This window comes from Physeter macrocephalus, chromosome 1 (genome assembly GCF_002837175.3).
Source record: "Physeter macrocephalus isolate SW-GA chromosome 1, ASM283717v5, whole genome shotgun sequence".
Classification (NCBI taxonomy): Eukaryota; Metazoa; Chordata; class Mammalia; order Artiodactyla; family Physeteridae; genus Physeter; species Physeter macrocephalus.
In genome coordinates this window covers 42,732,832-42,754,487 of record NC_041214.2, presented here as the reverse complement: position 1 = coordinate 42,754,487, position 21,656 = coordinate 42,732,832, and the positions used below count along the sequence as shown (strand labels likewise).

General features: G+C 41.2%; 1 protein-coding gene across 1 annotated transcript in view; it reads right to left on the bottom strand.

Moving 5' to 3' along the window:
* KAT2B (lysine acetyltransferase 2B) overlaps positions 1-21,656 on the bottom strand; it is a 116,197-nt gene that overhangs the window by 10,174 nt on the left and 84,367 nt on the right. The window contains exons 9-14 of the mRNA XM_024115172.3: positions 19,723-19,848; positions 17,358-17,494; positions 14,713-14,921; positions 13,378-13,504; positions 6,558-6,668; positions 3,725-3,868 (exon numbers count right to left, since the gene is read on the bottom strand). Coding sequence (XP_023970940.1) covers positions 3,725-3,868; positions 6,558-6,668; positions 13,378-13,504; positions 14,713-14,921; positions 17,358-17,494; positions 19,723-19,848 — 854 coding nt within the window. The remainder of the gene's footprint in view (positions 1-3,724; positions 3,869-6,557; positions 6,669-13,377; positions 13,505-14,712; positions 14,922-17,357; positions 17,495-19,722; positions 19,849-21,656) is intronic.

Below are 21,656 nucleotides of genomic sequence, written 5' to 3'. Positions count from 1 at the left end.
CCCGCGTACCGCAAAAAAAAAAAAAAAAAAAAAAAAAAAAGAAAAGGAAAAAATAAAATAAAATAGCCCTCAAAAATCACCATCTTGAGATTAACCATACCATAACTGTATTTTGGAAAACACAAAACAGTAGCAGTCATTAATCGAATTCACAAAGGAAAACAGAAAAATTCTAGTTCCTAACTGCTTGATCTCAGACATAAGGCTGGTAAATGCCATAGCATGAATGCATAATCTTAACAATTAAACATAGGACTTCATAAAATGAATGGGACTGGCAAAATATATTCCTGATAAATCTACTCAGGGCTGTCCAATAGAAGATTCATGTAAACCACTCATGTAGTTTAAAATTTTCCAGTAACTACTTTAAAAAAAAGAAAAAAAAGGAAAAAGAAACAGGTGAAATTTTAACAATATATTTTTATTTAATCCAATATATCTAAAATATTATCATTGCAGCATATGCTCAAGAGAAAAAAATTATGAGATATTTTACATGTTTTTATTCACACTAGGTCTTCAAAATCAGAGTGTATTTTATACTTACAGCACATCTCAGTTTTGACTGGCCATGTGGCAAGCACCCAATAGCCACATGTGGCCAGTGGCTACCACCTGGGACAGAGCAGATCTAAAACGATGCTCTGCATTTATTTGTAAGTCCAAGTCTTTTTAAAAAAGAATCCCTGGAAACAACCTAAATGTCCATTGACAGATGAATGGATAAAGAAAATGTGGTTCTCTTTCTCAAATAGTGGCCTTCATCACCCACACGCCTATGGTCCCAGGTGTGCAGATACCCATGAATCCACTTATGTTGGACTCTGAATCTCTGCTCATGCTTGATTCCCTTCCAGGCCACCCCATTCTAGACAAAGAATCCCAATGACAATTTCTTATATGAAGGCCTTCAGAAAATATAATTTCAAATATAATTTTGAAAGTTTTTTCTCTTCACCAAGGACGCCCTCAAATGTGACAGCCTAGCAGGTGGCTTCCATACCCTCAGGTAGCACCTTGAGGTGACTGGTAATGGAGGTGGGGCGCAGGGGGCTTCGCAGCCTCTCTGCGCCTCTGAGGGTCACTTTGGAGAAAGAAGACATTTCACTTCCGTTCCAGTCTCTTATCTTCACCTCCCTAGAAAATGTCTTCACTTCATCACCATGTTGTCATCTTTCTCTACTCAAATCCGTCTCTCGTTCCACTGCTGTTGGTGTTAGTCTTCCCAAACAGAAAACTGGGGGGAACTCCTCCATCTTTAATATTTCACCAAGTTTTAGCATGTCTTCCTACAAAGATCCCATTGCTTTTCCTCACTCTTACTTTGGCCCCTCCAAGCCCCATCTCACGTAGCCTCACATGTGAACTGAGATTTCAGAATTACCCCCACTTCCCAGCCCCCCCAGACACACCCACACTCAGTCCCGCCTGCTCACGGCCTGTTCACTCTTTCTCAAATAGTGGCCTTCATCACCCACACGCCTATGGTCCCCGGTGTGCAGATACCCGTGAATCCACTTACGTTGGACTCTGAATCTCTGCTCATGCTTGATTCCCTTCCAGGCCACCCCATTCTAGACACGTGTCCCATGACGCCACCTCCGAAGATGCGAGATGATGCTAGGGCCGCTGCATCCCACCCTGCCTTGGAGTCCTCACTCCCCACAGCACTCAGCTCCCACCCGCCGCTCCACCTGTGCAGCTGCACTGGTTCTCTCTCCACCCCAGCTAACCACAACCACAAGTGACTGCTCTGTACGCTTCCACGGCGGGGAAGACCCTCCATCTCCCTACAGTTTGTTCCTTCCCACTCTTCATCCCTACCTTCCCCAAGGGGGTTTCCAGAGTTGGAATAAATGACACTTGTAAAAATCACCGGAATTCTGTGGAAGAAGATATTATGTGAATCCAAATACCTTCTTAGGGCGACCTCCGATCTCTCATGCATTCAGTGGTGCGCCTGTTAGGGAAGGCTGGAGGCTGAGAGGGAGGTGGCAGGGGAGGAATCCAAGGGGAGAGAAAGGGGAAGGGGATGGGGCAGTGTCTTCTCAAAAGCTGAGGCTTTGCTGCCATCTAAAATAGCTCTGCGCAGAGGGCTTCCCCTGCATGCAGGAAGGGCCCGCTGATCTGGACTCTGAATTCGCAAACCCCGCCGGGGGGATCCTGCTCTTGGCTTCTACTGCGGAGACGAGCTGGAGGAGGATGAAGGAGCACGGTGACAGGGGACAGCATGAGGATGGCTGCCCTCGGCTGGCAGCCTCTGACTGCTGCACAATGGGCTGCGAATTCAGACCTGCTCAGTAAGCCCAGCGGAGAACAGGGAGAGGAGCCTGCTGCGCTTTTATTAACTCTCCAAGCACCCTATGTGGAATTCTGTCTTAGGCTGACGTCACTGACCAAGAAACAACAGAGGTTGTTTTTATTTTCTAATTTAATAAAAGCCTTTTGCTCACTTCCACGGGAAGCATAAGAACAACTCTGAACTACTTTAAGTAAAAGGGAAATACTTACTGAGCACCTACTATACACCAGACACTGCGTAAGGAGCTTTACATCTGTTATGTCAGTGACATCTGACAACTAAGTAGGAACTGGGATCAGGGAAATGACCAGAAACCAGAAAACAAAGATAGGTTTAACGCAGAGGTCTTTTTTGTTACTCGCTAGAGAAAAGTACACTCGAACGAATAACAGAAGTATAAAGTGGGACTGATGTGGGGTGTCCCAGGTGCAAATTCCCAGTTTTTGAACTCCAAGAACTAGGGGGACCAAGGGGATGATCCTGGGCTTAACACATAAAGTTCATTCATTTAATGAACGGCTTCTGTTACACTCCCCTAATTATGATCTCTGTATGTTTCTTTTCCCTGACTTAGAGAAATGTAAAAATTACTATGTAGTCAAATCTAGCAACGTTTCCCTTTACTGCTTCTCTTTTAGTTCATATGCATAAAAGACTTCACCCCAGCATCGGATACCAAATCACTTGGTACTTCCCTTGGCAGTCCAGTAGTTAAGTCTCCGCGCTTCTACTGCAGGGGGCGTGGGTTCGATCCCTAGTCGGGGAACTAAGATCCCGCATGCCATACAGTGCGGCCAAAAAAAAAAAGAGTCCTCTCCAGATAACAAATCACTTACTATCTGGAAGTATAAGCCTTCAGAACTTGCAATGCAGGAGAGGTGAATACAAACTAAGATAAATATGGAAGGTAATGACTAACTGAAATTCAAATGAGTGGATCAAACTAGTGCTTAAGAAGTTCGAAGAGGAATGGAAAACAGGCGGAAGTGGTCCCATCTGTGTGTGTGTGTGTGTGTGTGTGTGTGTGTGTATACACACATTGGGAGAGGAAGTGCGTAAAGGATGAAGATACCAAGCAAGAGGGTTAAAGCATCAGTAACAGCCTTTGGAAATTAGTTTAGAAAGGGAAATAAAGAGGTGGGTTTGAGAAGGATGCATGAGGCCAGCATGTAAGAGGCCTTGAAGGTGAAATTAAGATTTACTATCATATTTTACAGGTTTTGTATTTTACACCAATTTAACAGGTACTGACCCCCTTAGAAGTGCTGATTTAGAGAGGAGATAAAGGATACCTTCAAACAAGGAATGCAGACAAAACAGAGCAAACCGAGGCTATGGTACCCAGCAGACCCACACCCACAGAGCCCAGGGCTGCACACTTCACCCCAAAAGAGGAACCCGGGTCAGTCACGTACTTACCTCCTTCTGCTTCCTAATGATGACAGAAAATTCCGTGTATGGGATCTGTGGATTTAGCTCACATCCCATTAAAGTGGCTCCCTCATAATCCTTGATGTAGCCAACATATTTGGTTTTAGGGATTTTAATTTCTTTGGAGAAACCCTGCAAAGTCAATAATTTCATTTATACAGGCCTGTGCATCAAACATCCTCTCTGAGTGCTAACTATGTGCTAGGCCTGTCTTGGTGCCCAGCACAGGTCCAAGCTCTCATCCTATTATCCTGGGAAGGATTAACGTGAAACCCTTCCAAGAAGTTCAGAAACATCAAAAATCAACTGTGCAAATAGGAAGCAATTCAACATAAAATATAAACCTAGTAAAACACAAATAATATGAAAAAGTCTTTAACAAAAATGGCTATTAAGTAAAAATAAGGTTTAATTTTGCATTAAACTGCACAATTTCTCCCAAAGTAGACAGGGGGCCTCTAGGATGCTCCACAAATCAATAACTAACATTGATCTAAATTCTGAAAGCAAAATTTGTCCAAAAATATAGCAATAAGAACCTTGATGTTGAAGAAATGAAACACCTACTTGACAGGAAAAAAAATTCCAGACGGGCTTCCCTGGTGGCGCAGTGGTTAAGAATATGACTGCCAATGCAGGGGACACGGGTTCCAGCCCTGGTCCAGGAAGATCCCACATGTCACGGAGCAACTAAGCCCGTGCGCCACAACTACTGAGCCTGCGCTCTAGAGCTCGCGAGCCACAACTACTGAGCCCACATGACTAGAGCCGGTGTGCCACAACTACTAAGCCCGCATGCCTAGAGCCCGTGCTCCACAACAAGAAAAGCCACGGCAATGAGAAGCCCACGTACCACAACAAAGAGTACCCCCGCTCCCCGCAGCTAGAGAAAGCCCATGCACAGCAACGAAGACCCAACGTAGCCAAAAATAAAATAAAATAAATAAATTTATTAAAAAACAGAAAAACTTCCAGACCATCACGACAGTGGTTGTTTCAGTGATATTAATGCTTTGCAGTATATTCATTTACATACTTTAAGCTGTAATAATATAGTTATACAGGGCGTATAGTCATATATCTATAACGACTTTCTTTATGGTGCCTATTTCAAATTTTTGCAGAAAATTACTTGGACTTTAAATTTCCTGCCTCCTCTTTCAGCAAAAACTTATTTTTCCAAGCAGTTATTGACATCAGCCTCAAAGAGGACCACAGACAAGTCATTTAAGAAACAGGCCTGAGATTTCATCTCTACAATGTCGTTACTGCCTAGGAAAGCTGACACTCCAGCCCCCAGTAAAACAAACCCACTGAATTCTCTCTAGTGAGTTTTATTACGAAAGTCACAAAGGCATCCTAAAGAATGAGGAGAAAATAAATAGGAGGTTACTTGTCTGACATCAGAGGAGTGAAAGCTTTCTAGTCAAATAAGGACTTGTATTTTAAAACGAGGTTAATAGATTTTATGTAATAAAATCTTTAAAATTCTGTACATTTAAAAAAAATCCATAAGCAATGTGGAAAAACAAATGACAAACGGGAGAAAAATCATAAAATAAAAGGTTACTATCTTTATATATATGAGTTCTCATAGATCAATATAAAAATAAATATTTTAATGGAAGAAGAGGCAAAATGCAATGAATTGGCAATTCAAAAAAAGAAGAAATACAAAGGGTCAATGAACAAGGAAAAACAAGTCAAACTTCACAATAATCAAATAAATGCAAACATGCACAATTTGTCACCTAGGAAAGGGGTAAAAAAATATATTTTTTTCAATAATGAACTTGTTTCCTGAGCTCCCTTATACACTGCTGACAAGAGGAGAAATTATTTGGCAGTGCATAACAAAACCTTAAATACTTCTGGAAGCGCACATTCACACATGGACACTTACTTAAAAAAAAAAACCCTAAATGTCCCCCAAATGTGGTATTGGTTTAATAAATTATTCTCCATTTATACAACAAAATTTCAGAGAAGCATCAAAAATCATATTTGAAAAATTAGACTATATTAAGTTAAAAATGTGATTAAATTACATGCAATAATGAGCCAATTTTTGTATTTATATACAGACAAACACAGAGAAAAAATATTAGAAGGGTATCTCTCAAAACATTAACAGTAAATTTCTCTGGATGGTAGAATTACAAGCAATTTTTCTTTTTTTCTTTGTGCTTCATTTCATTTTCCAAAATTTCTACAGTAAATATACATTACTTTTGTCATCAGAAAAGTAAATGGAAAATGTTTAGGAATTTAGAATTACAAAGCACTATTAAAAAATATGTTGCAAAGTATAATCCTCAGAGTGCCGAGATGGAAACTTCTGACAGAAAGAACTAAGATGCAGTCAAGCTCCCAGCCGCCTGTGTGCTCTTGGACCAGGATTGTCTGGAGCCCTTTGTAAACATGAGAATTTCCTCTCTGCTGTCATAAATGAAGGTCTTCCAGAGACTGAATCTATTCCTCTCATTCATGGAGAACTCTAGTCCCCCAGCAATGGGAATTTCTCCTTAGCCTGGGGATAGCACATTTTAGAATGTCAGGATGTAACATTACACTTCACTTATAGATGACGTTCATTCATTCACTCAACAAACATTTATTTAGTACTTACAATGTGTTGATCATACCCTCTAGTCCAGACTGAAGCTTACCTCTGACTTAAGGCTTGCAAAATAAATGGATGCCCCTCTTATAAGCAGAAAACAGTTGGGGGCGGAGGGTGGGTACTTATTTGCATGAAAGCTACCTGAGTGCATATTAAGAAAAGGAATGACAGAACAGGGTTGCACGTGAAAAAACCCACCTGCTTCTTGAAATATCCAATTGCATATTCATCTGCATAGGTGAGAAAGTTCAGGATGTCATGTTTTATGTGATATTCCTTCAAATGGTTCATCAGGTGTGTTCCATAGCCCTGTGGGCAAGTCAGTATGCAGACAAATATATTAGGTTCTGGAGAAAAGAAAGTCCCATATTTTCACTAGGAAATAGTGGCAAATTTAGGAGTATGTATTGCCAGTATAACACTAACACCCTTCTTGCATTTCTGAACTTTGAAAATGAGCTGTAAAACCAAACAAATTCAAAATCCTTGAATGGAGATACAATCATCTTTTGAAAATACAAGTTTCTGGCTCTTCGAAAAGAACACACCAAGGCTACAAGCTGCTTATTCAGTCCTAGAGATTACACATTGAATATTAATAAAGAGGTTTTTGGAATAAATACTGACTATGAATTTCTGCTACCTGAGATGAAAAGAGCAATGTAAATGAGAAGGGCTAATCTCTACTAGAATATTAACTAATCCAGGTGTTTCCTGCATACAACAAATCAACAGTCCTTCCAAAAAACTGTATCATCACATACAAAGGGTTTTCAACTTGGTCTTATCAGACCTTTCCAAGCGAAGTCTGAGAAGCCCCGAACCTCTAAGCGAGCCAGAAGACATTAGGAAGTAACTAAAAATAGTGAACAATGTTAAATAAATTAATGATTGAAATATGAAAAAAAAAAGTAAGTACCAGGTTTCTTGGTGATGTACAATCTTAAAGAAAAATCTATAAATTTAAAGGGATGGTTTTAGAATCTCATAAAAAGAAGATGAAAGTAAACCCAAGCCTCCAGATAGAAATATCTTCACATCAATATTTTAGAATTTCGTGACACACTTTTCTAAAGAACTCAAACATGCTCATAGGTATGTTATCATGGAACTAGAGATCCACAGGGAAGAAGGATCTTTGGAAGTCGTCTGGTCTAATTCTATCCCATGTGACACTAGAAGTCTCCTGCCATCTACCTTGGAAAGGTGAGCTGCTAGAACACCTCCAGTTTAGGGTGCTCGCTCAGTCCTTAGACCAATTAATTTTCAGCCAATGTTATGGTTGGGAAGTTCTTCCTATGTTCACCTGAGAGCTGACCCCTTGTTCCTCTACCTATTGACCTTAGTTCTACTCCTAGAATAACAAAGACTGGTCCCTGCTTTTAACAACTCTCCAAACCCTTGAAAATTATCCTCCCTCACCCATGCCCATTCCTACCTCCCAGGTACTAAGCCAAGCTTCAGTTGTTCTTCATATGGCATGATAGTAAGACCCTTTCTCAATCTAGTCACACTTTTCAGGGTTTTCTCTTGTATAACAGGGATCTCCAACCCCTGGGCCGCAGACTGGTACCTGTCCGCGGCCTGTTAGGAACTGGGCCGCACAGCAGGAGGTGAGCGGCAGGAGAGAAAGCGAAGCTTCATCTGCCGCTCCCCATCCCTCCCCATCACTCACATTACCGCCTGAACATTCCCCCCACCCCTCCCACGGTCCGTGGAAAACTTGTCTTCCATGAAACTGGTCCCTGGTGCCAAAAAGGTTGGGGACCGCAGCTGTATAACAATACCCTTCTAAAGCATGGATCCCAAGACCAAGCATAATAATATTCAGGGGACAGTCTGTCCAGTACATAGGAGAAGAGTATTACCATCTCCCTATTCTGGAAATTATTCTTCCATTGATATTACCCATGGACATGTTAGCTTTTCCCAAACATATCACAACACTGACATATTGTGAGTTTGAATAAAACTTGGATAAAAAGACGAATGAAATCTCTCTCTTCTTGAGAAGATAGTAAAATGGGGAAGATAGACATATAGAATTCATAATTACGTATACAACTGGCTGTTCAATATGGTAGCCACTAGCAATGTGTAAGTTTTGAGCGATGAAAATGTGACAAGTCCAAATGAGACATACAAGTGTAAAATACACACCAGGGGAAAAAACTCTCATTAATGACTTTTAAACTTATTACGTGTTGAAATGGCAGTATTTTGGACACATTAGGTTAAACAGAAAATATCAAAATTAATTTCACCTGTTTCGTTTTACTTTTTTTTTTAATACGACTATTGGAGATTTTTAAATTACACATGTGGCTTGCATTTGAGGCTCACAGATGTATTTTTATTGCACAGCACTGGTACAGAGTGATGTACTTGTACCTACAATAGAGAAAAAGGCTATAAGATATTTAAGAGGGAGAAGGAAAAGAAGATGTGTAAGCTAAGCCTTAAAGAAGTTTTGTCAAGTGGTAAGAAGACGGACTGGAAATCTAAATGTAAGGAAAAATAAACCTATACAGAAGTATTATAAAAAGATACAGGAGGGGTTTCCCTGGTGGCGCAGTGGTTAAGAATCCGCCTGCCAATGCAGGGGACACGGGTTGGAGCCCTGGTCCGGGAAGATCCCACATGCCGCGGAGCCACTAAGCCCGTGTGCCACAACTACCGAGCCTGTGCTCTAGAGCCCGCACGCCACAACTACTGAAGCCTGTGCACCTAGAGCCCGTGCTCCGCAACAAGAGAAGCCACCACAATGAGAAGCCTGTGCACCGCAGCGAAGAGTAGTCCCCGCTCGCCACGACTAGAGAAAGCCTGCACACAGCAACGAAGACCCAACGCAGCCAAAAATAAATTAAAAAAAAATAAAATTAAAAAAAAAAAAGATACAGGAAAGTGGGTTTATAACCTAGGGATATAGAAAGGCTTCTTAAAGAAAATATAAAATGTGAAAGCATAAAGGACTGATTATTAAGTAGACTACTTCAAAGTTTAAAACTTCTTTTATAGATTTCATGAGCAATTTAAGATACCATAAACAAAATGACAAAATGGGATGGTATAGATATATAAGATATTATAAATGCATAAATAATACCTTCAATAGGATCAATACAAAAAAAGATAAATCATCAAAGGAACAAGCAATAAATATAACCAAGAAATTAAAAAAAAAAGATGTTTGATCCCAATAGTAATCAGAGCACTCCATCATGAGATGCAATATTTCACTCAGCAATATGCAAATTTCTTTAAGGTTGACAATACCCAGGGAAATGGTACTCTCCAGCACCACTGGTGAAAGTGTAAATTGGTAAACCCACTGAGAAGGGTGATCTGGAAATAATTTTTTAAATTGAGACTCTGGCCATAGTCATTCCTACAGCGATGCCACTTTTCAGCATCTAGAAATCATTTCCAAACAGAGCACTGTTAGTGATAGAAAATAACTGGAAATAAAAATGAATGTCTTCCATAGGGAACAGTTACATAAATTATGGCCCGTCTACATTAGGCAAATCTATATAAAAAGAATAAAGTAGTTCCGTATTAGCACTGTCCAATAGGGATTTCTGTAATGATGGAGATATTCTTCATCTATGCTATCCAATATGGTAGCCATGTGACTAACATGCAGCTACCAAGGACTTGAGTGACTAAGGAACTGAATTTTAAATTTTATTTAATTTTAATTGATCTAAATATAAATTTAAATAACCATGTTTATGTACTAAAGTTGAAAGATCCCTAAGATATAATGGAAAGGTTTTTTTCAATTATGTACAGTATGAATTCTAGTTATGTAAACAACAACACACCACACAGACAGGTACATGTCCATGTACATAATATAGAGAAGCACCTAGAAGGATATACACCAGGCTGACAATGGCTGGACGGCAGGGGGAAGGGGGGATGGGATTTTTGCTTTCTCTGAAAATGTATCTGTGCATGACCTATGTAATTAAATATTATTTTTAAAGAAAAGTGGGGGGAAAAAACTGGAGAAAAGGGAAGGGTTGGCTACTGCACGTGCACAAGAATAGTAATATCTGGAAATCAGTAAGAAATGTGTCCTCTGATGAAACTCACTTTAACCTAGATGTGAGTTTAACCTAGATGTGGTTGATGGAAAAGAGTTAGGCTTTCACTGTATACACCATCTTGTTAGGAGCTAATAATAGAACTATACATTTTCTCCCCTTCACCCACAATCCAAGGATTTTACTCAAGAATAATAATAATGGTTCTTTTGAAAAGAGCTTCTCAAAACCTGCATATGATATTCTTCATCAACAGCCACTAATCTGTCATTTCTCCAAAGAAATTTTCCAGATTCCAACTGCTTGTGAGTAGGGACTGTGCCTTTTAACTTGAATCCTCTCTGTGTATTTCCTTGGTTAAAGAGGCACTAACAGTGTTAAGCTATTATATGCAAATGTTTAGATTTTTCACCCCAGAACTATTTCCCTTCTTTGTATGCCTTTATTTTCAACTATCACCAAAAGGATTCATTTCCAAATCCACCTGGTAACTTCAGTGTTTATTTAAATACTTACTATGGTAAATAAGTATTAGCCATGTAACTTTAAAGTTGCATATAATGTCAAACCCAAATAGTTCTTAGATAAGCTATTCTAAAACCAGGTGAGGAGCTTTAAGTAAATTCTCAAATGTTATCTTGCATGTGTTTTGAGCAAGATAAATTCATATACAAATCTTATTTAAAGCATTCACAGGAATTTATATATAAGCTTAGTCTCCAAAATGAGTGCGTGCAAATTTTAAAGTATCATTTAGCCAAGATTTTTAATATCTCAAATCAAAATTGTAAACCTCCACTTACGAACTTTCTGTTTTCACAAATAAGTGCTACCAGAATTGACTTCCATCAGATGCATCCATTCTATCCAGTTTTGAAAGATTAATCTTCATTTTCTAAAACCAGTTAAGTCACTTACAAAAGGTGGCTTTTCTTTTAGTTTTTCCTACTCAGTTTGTGATGTTTGGCCACCTTCCTTCAAGTCTTTAGAAAATTACATGGTTTGGGGAAAAAATATACACTGCCTTTCTGGGAAGTAATAAGACAAAGCATCCAATTCATATTAAACAGCTTTAGTTTCCCTCTGGTATCCTACAAGTGTCCAAGGCAACCTTAACCAACCTTTCCAAACAAGCTGCTTGGTGTAGCTTTCTTTGCAAACAAAAATTAGGCAATCTTCTTCTGAAATTATAAACCAAGGACATATTTTCCAGCTCCTCTCCCTATGAAAAGCCAAACCAAATTTTTCTTTTAAGTAAGTTCCTAAATTCTGGACACTTACTGTTTCTCACTTTGGCTAGGGGGAAATAAACCTGTGATAAGCAGAGCAGCCGTATCATCTAAAGACACAGAGTCAAAGTTCCTTGAAAAAGAGCCAGAGATCGGTTTCAGGTAATGTGGGACCTCACCTTCTCCAGTCAGAATGATGAATTTGATACTGATGAATTTTGTCTGCCCTTGGATGCTGAGTGTTGTGAGTCAAAGACAAAAGCCCCATTTGTGCTTTGTGAGAGGAAACCACAGCAGCTGTAATTGGCACCATGACCATTACACAGAGGAGAGCTGTTAATGAAGCCAAAAGCACCCATGGCCCTGGTTTCAGCCGGCAGGCAGCGCAGGATTTCTTCCAGAGATCCATTTTTGGTTTCTGTAACTGGCATTGCTTCATTGTAGCTGAAGAAGGCAACAATGTCCTTAGGCCCGCACTGTCCAAGCCCAGTGAGCACCTGAAATGTGGCTAGTCCAAACTGACACAGGTGTGAGTGCGGAATACACTCTTGATTTCTGAGACTTAGTACAAATCAAAGAATGTAAAATGTCTCAATAATTCTTGGACGCTGAGTACCTGTCGCAATGATAACACTTTGGATATACTGAGTAAAATAAAGTATATTTTTTTAGAATTATTTTTGCCTATTTTCTTTTTTTTTAATGTAGCTACTAGAAAATTCAAAATCACATACATGGCTCACGTTTGCACATTGCATTACATATCACTGGACAACGTTGCCTTAGACCTGCCAATAAGTTTTCTCAGCAGCCATCAAATCCTGAGCTACTTATCTTTCCACCAATTGCCATATTTTTGCATGATTTTAGGGCTCCCAAAGTACCAAATGAATTATAGCCTGAAGACACATTTCTGGTTACACTTTCACAAAAGCAGCAGAGGAGGACACAACGCAATCTAAATTTTTCTGACAACTGAGAATCTGATTTATTCCAGTCAGACTGCAATGCCAACCACACTATCAATAAGACAGTCTGGTTCCTGGGAAGGAAGGGACCCATGCCAAGGACAATCGGGAAGGCAAATCAGCCACACACACACACACACACACACACACATACACACACACACACATACACACACACACACACTCACTCCAAAAAGACCCACATTCCAAACCTGCATGAATATTTCTGAAACTCAGTCATAAATTTATTCAAATATGTCATGACTTCCCCAACAGAATTTCTTTAGTCCTTGTCCCCCATTAGGCACAAGGTCATAAGAAATCTTTCTGAGGTGTAAGCCACCTAAATCATCTCCCTAATCCACATCACACCACACCCTTTCTGGTGGTGCAGTGTCCCCAGGTGTGTGTAGACATGTCTGCACGTGGAAATGATCAGTAACACTGAGACGTGTTTTCAAACATCTCTTCACTTGCTGTAAACTTTGCCCGAGTTGCACCAGGGGCTGTGTGGTGTCCCCAGACCCTGCGCCCAGGTCCAACAAAGCCCGGTAGAGCCTAACTGTGGATACAAGGAAGCGTGTACACTACACACACACACACACAAACACACACACACACACATCCACCCGCAGTGAGAGGATGCTCCGTGGAAAGTCCTGGACTCCACTTGGAACCTTCTCAGGACCTGGAGACCCTGCCCAGCTCTGCGGCTTTCGTGAGAAGCACCACCTTCTGCATTTCTTCTAAGACCTTGGGTCGCTCTTACCTTGACTTGCTCATTTGAGGTTACAGCACAGAAAACAATCTCTGTGAATCCTTGGGATGGGAACATTCGGAAACAGATACCACCAATAACACGGCCGTCTTTAATTAAAGCAAGGGTTTTGTGTTTCCTGAAAGAATAAGATTATGTCAAAGTTTTACTTCTCTTGGTTATACAAATATACTGTTTGGGGTGTTCCTCATGAACCAGCCAGGAAAAGCAGGGGGTTGTTTCTTCATGATTTTTCCATGGAAACCTCCTCTATCTGGCCACCATCTCGCCAGACCATTCTTTACTGTGGACTTCTTAGAGCAAGCTTGCCTGCCTGAGATGGCACCAGAGCTTCCGTGAGGACAAAGGCCAGCCACCTAAGGAGGCTCTGAGGTTACAGATAAAGAACAGAGCACATGGGGAGGTGCTGACTGGTGCTGGAACAGGGCCACCCCTGATGCCCACGGACCCACAGTGGGAGTCCAGAGGGAGAACACATAGGCAGGGACAAACATGGTATGTGTTTCTGAAGAGTTTAGTCTCACTCAAAAATAGCACGGAAACAATATGGAAAAGAAAACCAAATCCACAGGTACAATTTGCTAAAACCTGCATTCCAGAATCCTATCAGGCCTTCTGTCTAAAACGTCACTCTGAATAGTCACATGCATGGATCACAATGCACATAGGCTACTGGGTTCCATGTGTTAAAATACATTCAAGTAGGGAAGTTTACTTTTTTGTTTTTTGCTTTTTTTTTTTTTTTTTAACGTAATGGATTGTCAAAGTTAACCTGTCTAATACCCCAATAATCTTCTCAGGGCTTACAGATCCTGGCAACAATGGTACCTCGTTAAGATACCAAAATCAAGAATATTTTGACTGTGAAAAAAGTGAGATGCCTTCTTAGCATTTATATATTCCTTCATTGGTATAATGAATGAAGCACAGGATGGTCACCAGCAACTTAAAATATAAAGCCTCATTAACAAAACATGGACGAACTGTTGAAAAATTAATCTGAATGCCTTTAGCCATGGCAATTATCGTGATGCCACTCTGTATCCACAGTGTGACGAGAGGCGGCATGACTCGGTGGGTGACTACGGCTGACTTTCACTATCTGAGTAGTTCCTCTTTCATTTAAAAGGGAAAAAAGGGGACAGGTGATCCCTGGTGATCCAGTGGTTCAGACTTGGCGCTTCCACTGCAGGGGGCACAGGTTCAATCCCTGGTCGGGGAACGAAGATCGCACGCGCCATGTGGCATGGCCAAAAAATAAAAACAAAAAAGAAAGAAAGAAAGAAGAGGGGGAAAAGGGAGAAGGAAGAGCAGAGCACAACTTACGGGTCAAAGACAAGCCGTGTGATGTACTCCTTTGGCATCCGGGGCAGCTGATGGGAAAACACATTCTGCAGCCCCACCAGCCAAATCAGGATCTTCTTGTTGGGCTTCTGGTTCAGGGAATTGCCCACTACGTGAAATTCAATCACGCCCCTGCGCTCCTCCAGCCTTGCCGCTTCGTCCCTGGCTGAGTGTGCTGACAGAAAATTGGTCTGGGATGCAGGAGACAGGAAAACATTACACAGAGCTCTTCTCTTGAGACAGGAGGGATAGGACATAGCAATGCCTCTCTTCTGAGTTCTAATAAGACACACACTTGTGGATTTTCAGGGTCCCAACCAACACACACAAGTTATGAAAACAAAATAGGTAGGGAGAGCATTTTGAGGGACCAGAGTATTCTATGTGTACACAGAGATTTGGTGTAGATCAGGAGTCACCAAACTTTCTGTAAAGGGCCAGGGAGCTCATTATTTTAGATCGGCAAGTCATAACGTCTCTGCGGCAACTGGCCAACACTGTTGTACGGTGAAAGCTGCCCCAGACAACACATAAATGAATGGGTGGAGCAGAATTCCAATAAAACTACTTAAAAGGGAAGAAGGCAGACTGGATCTGGCCTGAGGACTATAGTTTGCCAGTCCCTGGTTTTTAGGAACTCCATCTGGCTGAGCATTATAGCACCCTCGGGATGACAGATCCCAGTACAGGCCCAATAGTGGCAGTCTTATTTATACTGTCAGCACCTCTTCTTGGAAGATGGTTTTCTTTGCACAGGAGTCTCCGTTGACCGCTCTCAACCACAGCTCGCAGAACAACCTTCTGTCAGCACTCCGTGGGGTGCAGGTCAGTGTTCAACCAACAGCTCCCCAAGGGAGAAAAGCCCATTGGCGGCACGTGCTTATTTCACTGGTCTATGGCGGTGCCCAGGTGCCCGGATGCCACTGTGGTCAGTTTCAAGCTACCAACGTATTTAACAACCAGCACACAAAATTCCTGAAAATGTAAGTTGCCTTGCGCACACCAGTACAAGTCAACTCCAGGACGCTAATAAATCCACCCAACACATCCTGAAATGTGTGACTACATCCACATTTTATAGCTGAAAAAAATTGAGCTAAACTAATCCGTGAAGTTACTAATCCCCAAGACAAGTACACAAAAGGTACTACAGTCTTAAGTCCCCAGGTCTGGATATCTAGAAGGAAATGGAAAGAACAATTTTATAAGAAGATCTCTCTCTTAACAACTTTCTGGTTCTCTGAATTATCCTCACTACCATGAAATAAACCTCTAAGGAAACATGACAAATTAAAAATGGATACTTTGTCTAGCAGAGCCATACTAAAAAAATTTTTTAAGATGTTTTGCAAAATAATCTCCGAGCCATTTCTTCATTTTCTGGAAGCTGTCAGAAATGTCTTAAATTGCTTTGTCCCTGGATAGGACACAATGAGACTGACAGCAGTACTTTTACCAGAATTGCTTTACTTGAATCTAATCATGGGTAAACAGACAAATCCAGGTAGAGGGACATTATGCAAAACCAGTGACCAGGACTCTGCAACAACCGTGCTGCCACAAAAGACCAAAAGAGGGCTGGGGAACTGTTCTAGAATAAAGGAGACTAAAGAGGTGAAGACGGGAAGTCCCTGGTGGTCCAGTGGTTAGGACTCCATGCTTCCACTGCTGGGGGCACAGGTTCAATCCCTGGTCAGGGAACTAAGATCCCAGAAGCCACACAGCATGACCAAAAAAAAAAAAAAGAGGTGAAGAGATAAGAACTAAATGCAGTGCATGATCCCTGACTGATCCTCCAACAACAGCAGCAAATGTTATAATGCACAGAATTTGGATATATGGGAAATTTGGATATGGGCTGTATATTAGGCCAATGGTCTAATATAACTTTGTCTAAGCAAAGTTTTCTATAAAGGGCCAGGGAACAACTATCTTAGGCTTTGCAGTCAGACTTCCCCTATCTTAATAATTCAGATCTGCTTTTGTAGTGCAAGGCAGACACAGACAATACACTTCAATTAAACTTTATTTACAAAACCAGCAAGTGGGTTGGATTTGGCCCACAGGCTGTAGACTGCCAACCCATACATTAGATAATACTGTAACCTAGCTAAATTTGCTGGAGGTGATAACTGCATTGAGGTAATGTGAATGAACAGTCTCAGTCTTAGAAGATACATGCAAATATAGTTAGGGGTTAAGTGTTATGACATCTGTATTGAATTCTGAAATGGTTCCTAATGCTTCACAGGAGAGACAGCGAGACAGAGGGAAAGTAAATGAGGCATGTTAACAATTGGTGAATCTAAATAAAGAGTCTCTGGATCTTTATCATGGAGTTTTTTGCAACATTTATGAGGGTTTAAATTTTTCAAGATAAAAAGTTGAAGGAGGAGAAATGCCTTCAACTGCATGAGATTATGTTTCCCCGTGATGTGACAGTCGTCAAGGGGAATCAGCTCTCCATCAGCTTTTCTTGCCTTTCTAACCCTGACCACCGGCAAAATGCAAACCAGGGTAGCATGACATGCTCTCTCTCGGCAATACCATCCCCATTCCCAACAGCTGGAGTGGCCCGGAGAGTAGAAGGGGTCCACCAGCTGGCTGCCTAGGTTTACCCCGCTGACCTCTGGCCCAAGCATCGCTGCAGGGTCCGTGATGGTGGACATGACCTCGTGGATTAATTCCAGTGGAATATCTCCCATCACTCGGGGTTTCTTGGCCTCCTCCAAAACATGAGAGTCATTCATTTTCCTCTTTTCTCCTTGATGATCAAAATAAAAGGGTAAACAATGGGTTATTTTAACCACAAAGCACATGCCAACTAATCCAACTAGTTTTCTAATAACACTGACAGGTGTGGATGTCAACCCTCCATGTACCAGGGGAGGGGCGCAGTGGAACGCAGGAGAGAGAAGGGAGGAGGTCTCACAGTAACTGCTAACCGTAGATCTACTCTAAATAGTTTCTATTTTCCATGATAATTTTTTAACTTGATACATGAGTTATTAAGGCATGTGTCTCTTCATTTGCATATTAAGGGGTGAGTCTAGTTATCACTTTGTGGTCAGAGAACATGGTCCATATGATATCAAAGGTCAAAATTTTTCGAAACTTGCTTTATGGACTAAGACTTGACCAATTATTTGTAAATCAAGTGTCTTCTTGGAAAGAATGTGTATTTTTCCGATTTTGAGTGCTCTCTACACGTTAGATTAATCTTGTTGATTGTGTTTGCAGGGCTTCTGTCCTTACTGACAGTTTTGTCTGCTTGATCTATGAATGAATCAGAGATGTTTCTTCCAGACTTCAACTGTTGGTTGGTTTGAAGTGATTATTTCTGCTTGCAGTTCTGTTAATTCTCCCTCTTTCATATATGTTTGCATGTATGTATGTATAGATATATGTGGTCGTATGCATGTCATGTATATATGTCTAAATATTTGAAATATACTCATGAACTGTTTTATTTTCCTGGTGAATTTAATTTTTTCATCACAAAATGACCCTCACTATCTCTCACAATGCTTTTTTGCCTTAAAATGATGCCTCACAAAGTGAGCAGGGCCACTGGCCTTTGAAGTAGGTATACTCTCAATATGTTACATGCTGGGAAAGGCCAGGCAAAGGCAAGGAGAAGTCTCTCCCACCTTCCTCCTTAGATTACATGGTGGCTTTCTGTCCCTTCTACTATCATGTTTGGTCTTTCTTTATTTCTTTTTTTTCCTTCTGTCATAATGCATTTATTTTTACAATTAAATTTTTTTTTAATTTTAGATGTTCAAATCTAATTTATTCCTCAGGTGCAAACCTCACTAAGCATGTTCCATATAGCATTCCCATCAACTTTAGCTAAAAAGGAGCAGAGCAATGTCAAGTATCTCATCTATACAAGATGCTTCTCCAAATATTATATGTTACTTACTAAACAGTTTTGGTTGAGTTCTTGTTTTCATAACTTTTTACTTGTTGTGATTGGAGGTGAGTGAGAATATTTTCAGTCATTTGACCAAGAAGCCTTCAAATTCCAAGATTCCCCAAGATTAACATTGTAAACTATTTATTATGGAGCTGAGGCTTATACCCAATATGCCCCAAACTGGATAGATTGCTAATAGTGATGTGATAAGAAAGCATCTTAGGCTGCATCCAAGCTCACTGGCAAAGAGTTTCCAGATTAATTAGTGATGTCTCCCTTGGAAGTGGGAGAGACAATGGTGGCACCAATGCTAAATGCTTAGTACTTCATTCAAAATCCTCTCCTCTCCCCCTTTTATGTCATTTCCTTAATGTCAAACTTTGGTCATGCCCAAGATTTGTCTGAGGTCAAGTCTGTGGACAGAAATGCAACCTTCAAAACATCCTGTAACTGTAAAATGCCTTTAGGATTAAGAGATGTTTTTGCCCACATGGCAGATTACATTCAAGGCCAAATTCTTTCCCCTCCTGTATCCATGCTCTGCCATTTGATTTTGCAGTTCTTCCTATAAAAGGAGTAGGGTACATTTCCCCACCCCTTTACTCTGAGTTTGACCACGTGATTAGCTTTAGATGACAAAATGAGGCAGGTGTGATGGGGTACCAGTTCCGAGCTTAGGCTTCAAGGAAGTGTATTTCTTCTTGCTTTCTGGTGCTTCTGCCACCATAATAAGGACATATTCTGCCCCAAGGGAAGGAGAAGAAACCCAATGGTCCTAGAAGGATGATGAGAAATATACAAGCCCAGCCTGAAGGAGACTAGCGGGGATTAGCCACCTCCCAGGCAACACACAGGATGAGTGAGCTATGATAATAAAAGATTACAGTTTTCAGACTCTGCATTTTGAGTGGGTTTGTTACACAGCAATAACTAACCAATACAGCTCAAAGCGAGTTCCAACCATGGAGATCCTGGACATGTACAATCTGTTCCAAGTCTACCTTTGGCACTCCTCAGATAATAAAGCTTCTAGGGCAAATCGCAGTCCTCTATGATGCCCTCGAAGAGCTTACCTGGGTTTGCCTCAAGCCCCGAAGCACCTTTACAGGAAGGACTGTTGTTCCCTCCATTCTGTTGCTCAAGGGAAGCTGAGTTTGAATTGAAGGTAACTGTCCCGGCCACAGGAGGTGGATTGATAACTGCCCCCAGGAAAAGGAAAAGAAGCTATTAAATGACTTCTTTCTTAAGCAATAAGGAACCAAGTGCACATGACGCCAACCCATTCCTGCCCATCACCCCAAAGAAGTCATCTTTAAAATAAAAACTATGGGGCCAACGTGAGCATGATAAGAAAGACAGGGATGGATTATAAACCATTGGATAGAATAAAGATACCCGAGTCCAAACTGATAAAATAATAAATGCATAAATAAATAAGTGGGGAGAAGGTGAAACTCTTCGTACAGGAGAATGCCAACAAATAAGAAGGGAATGATGGAAGTTGGAAGGGGCCGGGGGAAGTAGCCAGTATACAATAATTGATTCAGGGAAGAATCATCTGTACAGTCTAAATCTTGTGAATATAATTTTTTTTTATATTTATTTTTATTTATTTTTGGCTGTGCTGGGTCTTCGTTGTTGCATGCGGGCTTTCTCTAGTTGTGGCGAGCGGGGGCTACTCTTCGTTGCGGTGTGCGGGCTTCTCTTTGCGGTGGCTTCTCTTGTTGTGGAGCACGGGCTCTAGATGCACAGGCTTCAGTAGTTGTGGCACGTGGGCTCAGTAGTTGTGGCTCGTGCGCTCCAGAGCGCAGGCTCAGTAGTTATGGCGCATGGGCTTAGTTGCTCCGTAGCACGTGGGATCTTCCCAGACCAGGGCTTGAACCCGTGTCCCCTGCATTGGGAAGCAGCCAGTATACAATAATTGATTCAGGGAAGAATCATCTGTACAGTCTAAACCTTGTGAATATAATTTTTTTTTATATTTATTTTTATTTATTTTTGGCTGTGCTGGGTCTTCGTTGTTGCATGCGGGCTTTCTCTAGTTGTGGCGAGCGGGGGCTACTCTTCGTTGCGGTGTGCGGGCTTCTCTTTGCGGTGGCTTCTCTTGTTGTGGAGCACGGGCTCTAGATGCACAGGCTTCAGTAGTTGTGGCACGTGGGCTCAGTAGTTGTGGCTCGTGCGCTCCAGAGCGCAGGCTCAGTAGTTATGGCGCATGGGCTTAGTTGCTCCGTAGCACGTGGGATCTTCCCAGACCAGGGCTTGAACCCGTGTCCCCTGCATTGGCAGGCGGATTCTTAACCACTGCACCACCAGGGAAGTCCCAATGAATATAATTTTGATAAAGACAGGATAGTCTCAAAGTATCTCCCCACAAAAGTACTTTTTTTTTAATTACAAAAGGAGAAATGGTAACACTGCAGTGGAGAAACCTCATAAGCCCCACCCTAAGCCAGTGATCAAACTGCACACCAGCAATAATGGGAGAGGCCAACGTTATGTGCCTCCCGATGTGACACAAAAATTGCTATAAACCACATCACTGAGATGAAGGGCAAAATGGAAAATAGCACATAGATTAGATAATAATATTGTATCAAGGTTAAAATCCCTTACTTTGATAACTATACTGCGGTTAAATAAGAAAACGTCCTTGCTCTTAAGAGATACCCACTGAAGTCAGTAAAGGGGCATGAAGTTTGTAACTTTCAAATAGTTTAGAAGACAAAAAACATACATATATGCACACATATATATGGAGCGAGACAGACAGAGAAACAGGAGAAATGATGAAGCAACTATGGCAAATGGTAACAATTAAACAAAGAACATACAGCACACAGGACTGCTTTGTCCTAGTTTTGTAACTTTCCTGTAAGTTCCAGAGTATTTCCAAACAAAACCTTTTTGTTTTGCCTTTTTTCAAAAAAGCCATCATAGGAAGTAGGACGTTGTTTGCTAGTGTGCTGCTGATCCGTAGCTGATGAGGCGAGACTGATGAGGGACACGG